Source organism: Talpa europaea (assembly GCF_964194135.1).
Source record: "Talpa europaea genome assembly, chromosome: 15".
Lineage (NCBI taxonomy): Eukaryota > Metazoa > Chordata > Mammalia > Eulipotyphla > Talpidae > Talpa > Talpa europaea.
In genome coordinates, this window is record NC_140083.1 from 73,693,287 (window position 1) to 73,705,655 (window position 12,369).

Below are 12,369 nucleotides of genomic sequence, written 5' to 3' on the forward strand. Positions count from 1 at the left end.
ACAGCTTACCTAACACCTCAACAAGAACAGAGACAGGAAAAAAGATGACACAGCACCACAGTTTCAAACATTCACATACAAAATAAAGTAGCCATCACAGATATAGTAAGACCAAGATTTCCAACAGACAGAGACACATCCCCACACACAAAGGAAATACAATTATATGAACACAAATATTGTGGAAGATCTGATCAGGCTAGGGTGGAGAAGGAAGTCCCACTCCTTGTACTACAAAGAAGGAATGGGATTTATTAAACAGCAAAAAAGAAAATGCAAGTGCCCAAATGGATTTTTGATACTGAAACTCTCATATGCTGCTGGTAACAGTAAATATATATTTATATATTCATATATGTATATTAAAAAAGGAAAAATAATCTATTTATAGAACAGTCAGTAGTTGGAGACATTTAGAAAAAAGTAAAAACAAGTCCTCTTTTCTTTTTTAAAAATGGATTTACTAAAACAACTTCATCACCCAGAGGTACTACAACCCCACATCCTCGATGAAGCCATGGTGTCATTCAACAGCAGCTGCTGTAGGTCACAACCGGAAATCGCCAGTATTGGAAACAGCAGACATTGGGATCAGGGCTGCAAGGCAAATAGCTGTTGTTTGCTGGTCTTGCTCATGGCCATGCCTGAAGCCTGGTGGTATCTGGTATACTTGCGAATGAAGATTTCCCCGAAAAGCATGCATCACCGTGGCTCAGTAAAACAACATTCTAATGTGTCTTCTTTTCATTTGCAGAAGCATGGATCCATTGCACCTGCTCTTCTCTAAAATGTAGACCCACGGCAGCAAGATTTCTTGAAGCTCCTTGCCTTGAAATAAGAAAAGCTCTTCTCAGAATCCAAACTTGTCAGATGACATCTACCTCTCTCCTCAGGAAAAAAATGTAGTCTGCTCTTCATGTGGGGTTTTCTTCTTGATACAGTCAAGCATAAGTAGCTGAGGTTTACAGACTGTGCTACTATCCTATGAGTTCTAACAGGTGTGACTTGGGCCCTGTTCCTCTCCTAGTTCCCATGTAACAGTGGAAGGAAAATGATACTGACTCTTCACCAACTATCCTAAGGAGATCCAAGCAATCAACCCCTTCAAATGGTACTGCCCCTAGGTTGTAAACCTCTAACTAATATCAACTGGCCATAAACCACACATCCTACATGTCTTGCTAACAAACCAACATATTAATGCCAAGCAGCCACCCTAGAGCACAAATGTCTGGCCCTAAGATAGCAGATCATACTCTGAGAAGACATGAACCACAATGTTGGCTGCCTATACCAACGAAGACACCCTCTGCATAGATGTGCTGAGAGAGAACGTAGATCACACAGTCCATGCAAAGAGGAAGTCAGCTAAAGGACTTTCTCTGAAGGCCGTTTGTCTTTGGAAGCAATATTCCGAGTGGATTTAAACCACTCTATTTGATGACTAGGTCTCAAATATGGTCCATTTTCCCCCATGTCCCAAACTAACCCAGCATCTGCTAACTGGTCTCCTTAAGGTCCTCCACTGGTATTTTGTAGCTCACTATGAAGGAAGGAGGTGGTGCTTGACCTGGGCTATCTGGCCCCTGCTTCTTTGCACAGTTTATACAGATGTAATCTTCATTTTCAGCCATTTCTGGAGATACACCCACACAAATCTGATGAAACCATTCATCACAGCCACCATCACATTGTACCCAGTCTACCTGCAGGAGATAAGATTGGGGAATGTTTAGGTTACATCAACAGTAAGCCTAGAATAAAAGCAAACCAAAGAGCTTTCTTGGCTTAAATAATAGCAAATTATTGAGATGTCCAAAGATAGATAATGACTTCTTATGGGGTTATTTTTTTTAAAGAAAGAAGCTGGGAAGTTAATACCCCAAAATTATATTTTACCATAATATGTCCACAAAATTAGGCCTCTTAGGTACTCCATTATTACCTCATAAATACCTGGGGCTCCTTGTGAGGCAGAAACATGTTTGAGAAACACTTGATAAAAAAAGGAACTTCTAATAGAGCAGCCAAGTAGTTTTAGCTATTATTAACAATTTCTAGGCTCTAAGACAAGGCAATTATCAATCAAGAAAGGAAGAGCACGACAACGTGAAGGCAATCCTGTGCATTAGCTTTATTTCAAAGAGATAAGCCAAAGTACTAAGAGCATTAAATACCTTTTTAGAAAAGCAGTCACATAGGCCACTTTTAAAACTAATATTTTTTATTCTTCTCTTCTTCCGTTACAAATACAACTCCCTATAAAAAGTTAGCAAATATCAGAGGTCAAATCTTACAAGTTAACCAATTAAAACAGTCAAAGACACAGATCACTCTGGGGTTTCAAATTAAAGCCGTAAAAACTGACAGGTCAGTGGCAGATGCCAGACAAACTTTGACTCTTAGAGAATATTGTGATATAGGGGGCTAGAGAGGGGCTATAGTTTGGTGACTTTAAACCTGGGTCTAGATTTAACAATAAGGTGACTCTGGGCTTTTTTATTTGGAGAGTGACTATCATAGTTTTTTAACATTGAGGTCATGGCAATGTGAATCCTTAGAATTAAAAGAGCTACTCTCCCTCTCCTGAATATAAAAGTTGATCATTTCACTAGCAAAGAAAGAAGTCACTTAAAACAAGGAGCTGTGCCAGCTATCAGAGTAAAGGAAGGAGTATGAAAGGATCAAGTACCTCAGTACAGCTTATAAGAATAGAGAAAGGAGGTATTGACTAGTAAATGAATTTCAGAATAAACAGTTTTCAAAATTAGTTTCCAAGTACCAAAAAAAATTATAAAACCATATTTGTGTAACTTTAGAGTTGTAAAGCATGGGAGAAATCATTTGCCAAAATAATATTTCTGCTTTATTATAGCGTTATCCCTGTTCCAGAGTTTTAGATCTTAAGAGTCAATGCTGTACAGCATAAAGATTACCATATTCAGTCCGAAATGGAGTTTGAAATATATAATTTTGAGCCAAGTCATTTACCTCAATTAAGGCTCAATTTCTTCATCTGTAAAATAGAGATAAATTGTTGTTTATTCAAAAAATCAAATGAAATAATGTATGGTAGAATACCTAGCTCACTACCTGGGACACTGGAGCCACAACACAATCCCCAATTTCATAGCTCTACTATCCTACTTCACACAAACACTTTGCCCCTTGAAATACCTGCAGTATTACTTCAAAAAAATGTGTGAACCACTTACATCAAAATTACATGTCATGTTTGTGAAAAGGGTAGCTGAGTCCCATTTCAAACCTACTGATTCAAAATACCTTGTGGGCACAGAACAGAAACCTACATTTTTAATCAGCTTAGAGGTAATTCTTCTATTTTCTAAATTTGATCACTACTGGCACTTTATGATATTGTTTCTTCTCGCAAATTCAGAGCAACTTAACAATTCCCTCCAAAACTGGGGGTCTCCCTGATGGCACAGGGGTTAAAGACACCGCTATCACCAGCTACTGCGGCACAAGTTTGATCGCAGGTCAAGGAGCTAACCCACATGGCGCAGACCTCTCCAGTCTCGCCTGCTGCTCACCTCAGCAGTATATTTCAGTCAGTCTGCCTGTTCTGTTCCCCACTCTGTCTCTGGTGAATCCTCTCACCGCCCCCCACATCTCTGGGCCTGTACCCCAGTTCCTATGTGCATAAATAAATAAATCTTAAAAAAAAATCTTAAAAAAAAATCTTAAAAAATCTTAAAAAAAAATTCCCTCCTAAATTACATTTTGTCCTATAATTGTAATTAACGTTTATGACGCTACCCCTAAACCAAAAGATAACTCTACTCCTGTCTCCAACCCTCTTAATCCGGTCAGGTCCCCATTCATGCTAATCCAAAGGATGAATGTTATGAATTTATTACCACTTGGTGCTAAGGAGAGTGTCCCAGACCTTATAAAATCTAATTCTACACCATATTCACTGGCTTCCAGTTTCCCAATGTCAATCTGTTATTCTCTTTGAAATAAAGAAGATAACAATTTCACTTTTGTGATTTTGGCTGGAGGTCCACACCTAAGCCTTCCTTTTCAAAATCCAAAAGAGCATGTAATTTTCCTTGAGATATTCATCACAAGGAAATTTTATCCCAGCCTGTAAATTATAGACAATTTACCTGGTAATCTAGCAGGAGAAAGAATAATCCTTCTCTTACTAATGCCTTCTTAATATGTTCATCTATTAACAATCAAACTCCAGTTCTACTTTTGTTTGAAAAGGTCACAGGATTTAAAGCAAATTAAAGTTTGGAATGTCAACTTAATCCATAGAAGAGTTTGACACAGGAGCAGCAAATTATGTAGTAGTCTGAAAACTGAGGAACACAGAACTTGGCTAAATGCATATTAAGTTTTAATTTTCCTGTGTTATTTTTGGGAGATGAACTTATAAAATCACAAAAATAATTATTAAAAAACTTCACAGCCATGACTTCTTCAAATATTAACTGATAAAGCAATTTAATATAGTACATACAAGTTTGGATTTGGGGAAACATTTTTAAAAGAAAAATATATTAAATAGAGAAAATGTCAGTTTGGTATTTTATGTCTTACTATATGGTTTCATATTTACACTTAAATATATTATAAATATATTATATTCTGTTCATTTCCTAAGAGCATATTACTATACTGGGAAAAAAGAAAGGCTGGTGATTTAGTGATGTTCTTAGCTTAAGTTTACCAACTGAGCATTTGTTATTCTGGCATTCAGTCTCTTGTAACAAAGATCCTTGCAAAAGTCAGATTTGAAAAATAAAAGAATTCACTTAATGAACTACAACAAATGTTGAGAATCCCTGTGAATATTTTTTGGTGTTCTCAACATTTAAAGTGACCAGTCCTCCCAGTTTTCAAAGATTAACGAGTTTCCCAAAATGCAGGTTATTTCAGTGCTAATGACAAACTGGAATACTTGGTTATCTTATCTCAACATTACCTGTTTGTGTGCAGGTGTGTGCTTGCATGTGCAAGCATGCACCCCTTGTGCAACACACACATTTAGGTAATACAACTTTTCATTTTCTGCACTAAAAGGAGATATGAACCGATAAAGGCACTGATATTGCAAATCCTTTGATTGAGACAATACTCCACAAAAATATTTTAAACCAGAGTGGCTAACAAACAGTAAAGGTTAGAGAGTAACTTCAAATCAAACTTCTTGTAATGTGAAAAGACCCATCAAAAGAGGGTAAAAAAGCCCTATTTTCATAAGTAAAACAATCAAATACATTTTCTAATATAGAACAAAAAAATTACTTAAATATTAGCTTGAAAGAATTTGCTTCTTGGGATAACTTTGTTTTACTTCTGATCCCAGCAAGTCTGAATGAAAGGGACACAGTTGATGGAGAAAGGTTAAACATAGTTTTTTTAGGGGTCTCCCTGTTGGTGCAAGGGTTTGTTAAGCATAGCACTGTGAAGCTATCTGAAGCCTCTGCAGCATGAGTTCGATCCCCAGCCAGCCAGGGAGCTACCCACATGGCGCAGCAGACCTCTCCAGTCTCTCCCTCTGCTCCCTTCAGCAGTGTATTTCAGCTGATCTGCCTGTTCTGCTCCCCACTCTGTCTCCGGTAAATCCTCTCACCCCTTGCACCTCTGGCCTGTACCCCAGTTCTTGTATGCATAAATAAATCTTTTTTTTTTAAAAGTAGTTTTTAAGAAGAGTTCATTATTATTTTTAAAATAATTTCAGTTTAAAGTTAAATTTGGTAATGATGAAGCAGAGTTTTTAAAAAATGCTTTACATTATTCTGATATATTTTTCTCTTTCTAAAACATCTTGAAAATGAAGTCAGGTACATCTTAGTATTCCTTCAACTTTTTCTTAATCTATAAATACATTTGGGGAAAGCATAATAGTAATTACTAGTTAGAAAAATGATAAATATACATTTACAGAAATATGAAATGAGCACTACATATTTTTAAAGAGCATATTTCCTTTAAAAAAAATCGTCTTCTCGGGCCTCCCTGGTGGCGCAGTGGTTGAGCGCTGGGTTGCGAAGCTGCCTGCAGTCTCTGCAGCGCCGGTTCGATCCCCAGCTGCTCCCCGGCCACCGGAAGAGGGTCCCACATGGCGCGCAGACCTCTCCTGCTACCCGCTGCTCCCCTCAGCAGTGTACTTCGGTCCTTCTGCCTGCTCTGCTCCCCGCTCTGGCTCTGGTGAATTCTCTCACCCTCCCGCGCTTCTGACTGTATCCAGTGCTTGTATAAATAAATAAATAAATATTTAAAAAAAAATTGTCTTCTCATGGGGCCTCCCTGGTGGCCCACTTCAGCCTGAGTTCAATCCCTGGCCAGGGAGCTAACTCACATGGCGCAGCAGACCTCTCCTGTCTTGTCCGCTGCTCCCCACAGCAGTATATTTCAGTGAATCTGTCTGTTCTGCTCTCCACTGTCTCTGGTGAATCCTCTCACCTCCTGAACCTCCGAACGCACTCCAGTTCTTCTATGCAAAACACATTTTTTAAAAAATTATCTTTTCTTGTCCTCATTTTGTTCTGAAAATGTGTGTCCAGCATAATAATTTGGTTCCGTAGAGAAACATGATATACTTGAGATTCTGAAAGTTGTGAAATTCTTTACAAAGTTGTAAAGAACATTGCCTTTTATTTAGTAAGACTAGTTTCTGGAACAAACCGCAGAACCATAAAAATTGCAAACCAGCAATGATAGGCAGAATGTTTATAATATGAAAAAATTTGCTAAAAACTGAACACATTATAGAAATGAAACAATTTACTAACATTTGTATGTATGCTAATGACAGGTAAGGCACACTTTGTTCACCTATGTATGAGTTTTAACAGTTTAAAACACATTTTCTCTGAATTCTCAGCTAAAATTAATTTTACTCCATCAAAATATAGTTAACTTTCTAGATTAAAAAAAAAAAAAGATGGTCCTATGATGTCAGGAGAAAATCTCAGGATTCATTTAAAAATAATAACCACATATTGAATTTCTGGCTAATAAGTGCTTTTATATAGATTCTCACCTTATCCAACTAACCCTGAGAGTAACCAAGGTGTTAACAATTTTATAGCAGATGAGAAAAAACCCTGTTGTGTTTCTATACTACAGGAATAATAAATAGGCTGAACCGTATTTAAAATGTTGATCAGAGGAAAAGGAGAGACACTATTAAGTGAAAAGGAAAAATAAAGAGAAGGTAAAAGTTCATAATGAAAATAAACATTGTAGGAAGGATAAATAAGTTTGACCAAAAAAAAAAAAAATACCATATCTTGCTATTAATCCTGAAACTGCCATAAAATTAAAGGACCAAAAAAAAAAAAAAAAAAGCTCTGCCAACAATGAGCTGTCAATATTCAGTACCCACAATGAGAAATGGATAAGCTTCCATCAGTCTCTCTAAATCAAATTCAGATGAAAATTCAAACTGTAAGATCAAAATAAAACCAACACATGTATGTTAAAATATTTTTAAATGTTTGTAACAAGAAAAATGCTTTCAAAATAAACATATAGAAGTGAATGGACAGTATAACAATGATATAAATCAAAATATATAGAAAAAGGATCGGAAGAAATGCACTGAATTATTTATAGTTGTTGTCCTTGGAATGTGAGGCTATGGAATATATATTTTACTGTATATTCATTTTTCTAATGAGCATAATCTAAATATAAGCATCATTTAGTTTTGGAATATTGTTTTGTACTTCCACCTCAATCATTGATAGGGTGGGGACATTTGGGGAGAACACCTGGTCTGGGAGCCAGGGAATCAGGGTTCTACTTTGGGTTTTGTCACTAATTAGTTCTGTGACTTTGGTCACATCATTTATCTTCCCCTAGTCCTGGTTTTATCAATTGTAAAGTGAAGAGCCTGAACAAGGTGACCTGTCCAAGCTCTAACATCTGATGCAGAGATAAGCAAGGGAATAATGATGCAGCTGTATTTATTTTGTTCAAATATTCAAATTAAGGAGCTATAGAAATTTTAAATATGAAGCAGTATATTAGAGTAAGACTAAATCTATAAATTTATTAATAACCTTGATGGGACTAACAGATGCCACCAATCATTTAATCAACCGAGATTTTTCAGAGTCCATCATTTTTCTCAGTAGGCTGTAATGCCAATATTACCTAAAGAATAATCATCATCACATAATTACTAAAAATTTAGGGCTGAAAATTTTAATTAATACCTTTAAAGGTCTTAGTGACTTGTTGCAATGGATTTGAAAAAAATCATATTCCATTTCAGATTGTGTACACAGGTCTTAGTGAGAATAAGACACAAAACAAAAGAGAGGATTTAGTCCCTGAGTTTTATGTCTTTAGAACAAATCTTAATGCAATTTTTCTTAGACTCCTGATCCAGGCTTTTTTCAGGCCATTGTGGCTAAGTGACAAGGTATTTATTTCTCCAAGTCACCTTAAAGGAAAAGGCACAAGACTTACTTTGAAACTTGTCATGCCAACCACACATGAAATGCACTAATAAATCAGGGTCATAACATGGCTTCTCTCTGCTTATGACTCATTATGTTGACTAAATATGTGACAACACTCCTACATATTAAGCACACTGACCAAAAAGTCTCATAATTTAAAAACAGTTTATAGAAACTGTGAAACATATTATGTTGGAAGCCCAAAATCCTGGAGTCAAAAAACAGGCTATCATTTTATCAAACATATATCTCCACAATTGCTGCTCCTTGTCCTCTTTCACTGTGGACTATAAGTCAGAACTCACCTTGTCTTTGCAGGGTCGCTGGCAGTTTTGTGCTGCACACACGGCATTCTCATCATCAGATTCCTCCGCTCCTGACCAATCATACTTTGAGGGGATGTCCAGCACTTTTTTCTCTCTCTTCTTCTCAGTGCTTTCTTTTACAAGTTCAACTTTAGCTGCTGCAGCCTTCTCCTTCTTTTTCTTTCTCTCTTCTTCTTTTGCTAGTTTCTTGGCCAGTTTGCTCAGTTCTTTTGATTTTTCTGCATTTAATTTTAATTTCTTCTTTTTAGGTTTATCCATTTTCTTTAATTCCTTGGACTTCTGTTTTCCTTCTCCAAAAAGTTGTTCCACCTTTTCGAGTTTCCGTTTTCGTTTCTTCTCTGAAGAGTCCTTTCCTTTTATTTTTAATGGTTTCTCTTCCATGCTGTCATCCTTCAAAAATAGAAAATTTGAAACAGCTTTACAGTAAGACATCTAAAAACAGTTTTATTACGAGGTATCTTCAACAGGCAAATCCACAGAGATAGAAAGTACAACAGAGGTTGTCATGGCTATGGGAGGAAGAAATGTGACTTTTTAATGGGTGCAAAGTTTCTATTTGAATTGACTGAAATGTTCTGGAAATAGATAGTGGTGATGGTTGCATTACACTGAATGTAGTACAAATGAACTGTACACTTTAAGGGTTAAAATGTAAGTTTTATGCACATTATTATTATTATTACATAATAATCTTAAGATATTTAAAATATTTTAATAAGGCAAATGCAATAGTCAATAAAGACAAAATGGCAAGTACTAAATAAAATATCTGACTTATTTTAGCTTAACGGGGGGAAAGGTCAAAAAATTCATTGTTGCATATATTAATGTAGTCTGTGGCATCGCTGTTTAATTGAAATGAAAATATACACAGGGCCTGCCCTGGTGGCGCAGCGGTTGAGCGCTGGGCTGTGAAGCTGCCCGCAGCCTCTGCAGCGCTGGTTCGATCCCCAGCCACCGGCGAGGATCCCACATGGCGCACAGACCTCTCCTGCCGCCCAATGCTCCCCTCAGCAGTGTATTTTGTCAGTCTGCCTGTCCGTTCCCTGCTCTGGCTCTGGTGAATTCTCTCACCCTCCCGTGCTTCTGACTGTACCCAATGCTTGGATAAATAAATAAATCTTAAAAAAAAAAGGAAAAAAAAATACACAGAAAGCTAAGTATTGTATATACACTAAATTACGTAAAACTTTTGGTTTTCATTTATCACTACTAAATATTATTAACTCAATGAATTCTTGGTGGTAAGGAAGTTATCTAAAAAGTCAACAAAACATGAAACTGTACTCATATTATTTTTATTTATTTGGCACTGAAGAACAAGGGTGTAGGTCAGAGGTGAGGGGTAGGTACAGGATTCACCAGAGACAGAGTAAGGAGCAAAACAGGCAGAGCTAACTGAAATACACTGAGGGGAGCAGCAGGGCAAGACAGGAGGTCTGCAGCTGCACCATATGTGGGTTAGCATCCTGGCCAGTGATCAAACTCAGGTCATAGAGGTGATACAGCTCTGCGATTTAAGGCCTATGCCACTAGGGAGGCCCATACTCACAAAAAGCATGTAGTACCTTTGGCAAAGTCTAGAAAACAGTTGATGTGACAGAGCAAAATGTAGCCATTTTTCAACTTTCTCATATTGCTGTAATTGTGTGTCAATGTAATCAACATTAAAAATTTTACTATCAAGTGTCTAGTAACAGAAGTATCAAGGGGAAGTAGAAAAAGAAATACTAGAAAACCCAAGTTTGAAAATTACTTAAGAAATAGCACTTAACAATTCATTTTTTCAACAGATGTGCAATGGCAGAATCTTTGATAGGAATCTAAGTACCTACAGAATACAAAAGAACACTGCATTGTAAATGTTTTAATTCCATCACAACTTAAACAAAAACAAGATCATCTACCCTCTCAATGTGAAGAAATGCAATGTGAAGAAAATGTTCTGTAGACTATAACACTCTAAATTAGAACACCTTTGATCTGATTTCCAAACCAAAAAAAACCCCTAATATGCTGAAGTTCATCTTCAACTGTTGGTGTCATTTTACCATTCCATTCTGCGAAAACAAATCTTGGAAAAGAATAATGGAAATAATAGCCAGAGGGAGGTCAAGTGCCATAGTTAGAATGCAGGTCTCTTTAATTTTACTATAGGTGTGACCTTAGGCAAGTTCTACCTCTCCGTTAATCTTACTTTTTCTGTTTTAAATCTTAACTTCCTATGCAGAATGGACTAAATACTGCCTTTTCTGTTCTTTCCTCATAGCCTTCAGGATTATGGTGAGGATCAAATAAGATCACAGATATGAAAACACTGCATATATTACAAACTGTTATGCAAGTACATATTTTATGAGAATGTGATACTCTCCTTCCTTCCCATTTCAATCCTCCCCATTGCTTCTGTTATTTTTTAGGGCTATATTTTCTTCTGCATAACTTTTGGGCCTTTCAATAGTGGGAGTCTGAGCTAAGGAAGTTGTTCTAAGCTAGTGATTTTCAGTATTCCCTCTTCTTTTTCAGTAAAAATGGCCTTTTTCTCCCCTTCAAATTAAAAATTACATAAATTTCAATAAAGAAAAACATAAAGCAGGACTATTGACTTAATGGAAGAGAAGGACAAAGTACTGCCCACTTAGACATTTCCTTGCCAAGGAACTTGGGCTTTCTAAATAGTTTTAAAACCATGTTTAAGCAAGCAAAAATCCATACCTCCATGATATGCAGGAATCTGTCTTCAGAGGGTGGGTGTGTGGCTTGTAAAATCCGCCATATGTGTTGAGTCTCATCCAGAGACACCTCTAGGAGATCTCCAACCATCATAAGTTCTTCCAGCTGGGCTTTAGCTCCAGGTGACAACTCCAACACTGGAGGTTCCAAACTTCGGGGCACCAAAGGACTCTTCCGAGGCTGTTTCCTTGGGGTGCTAGAACCTTTTCAAAAAAAAAAAAAAAAAACACACGACAAAAAAATCAAGAAAGTGCAGTCTATGGGAAAATGTAATGTGTTCAAAGCAAGTATTTAGGGAGTGAACTATCCTCCTTCAGTACTAATTTTAGATATCTGGACTCTGCATCAGTGTGAAGGTGAAAATGAAATTAAAAACAAATACAGAACAAAAACACAAAGATTTAGAATTGCAATCCTACTCTACAATATTTGTTTAAAGTGAAAAGCTGGTTCCTTACTGATTCATTATCCTATAACTAGAGGGGAAGGGAAATGGGAAACAGCCTCTATCTGACGTTAAACTATGAGCTTAAAATTAATTATATGCTATTTAATTTTAGAGCATATCAAAAGATTACGCATATAGCTTTCCATATAATTAAGTGGCTATTTTACTAATAAACAGATTGTATGCTGTTGTTCCATAAAATCCTTAATTTCACTTTTTTTTTTAAAAAAAATTTATTTATGTATGCATACAAGAACTGGGGTATAAGCCAGAGGTGCGGGGGTGAGAGTATTTACCAGAGAGAGTGGGGAGCAGAACAGGCAGACTGACTGAAATACACTGCTGAGGGGAGCAGCGGGCAAGACAGGAGAGGTCTGCTGCGCCATGTGGGTCACCTCCCTGGCCAGCTGGC

General features: G+C 36.8%; 1 protein-coding gene across 1 annotated transcript in view; it reads right to left on the reverse strand.

Moving 5' to 3' along the window:
* Nucleotides 1-1,499: 1,499 nt before the first annotated feature.
* Nucleotides 1,500-12,369, reverse strand: part of KDM5A (lysine demethylase 5A) — a gene marked incomplete at both ends in the record, with an annotated part of 74,277 nt that continues 63,407 nt past the window's right edge. The window contains 3 exons of the mRNA XM_084256212.1: nucleotides 1,500-1,706; nucleotides 8,756-9,166; nucleotides 11,492-11,712. Coding sequence (XP_084112338.1) covers nucleotides 1,500-1,706; nucleotides 8,756-9,166; nucleotides 11,492-11,712 — 839 coding nt within the window. The remainder of the gene's footprint in view (nucleotides 1,707-8,755; nucleotides 9,167-11,491; nucleotides 11,713-12,369) is intronic.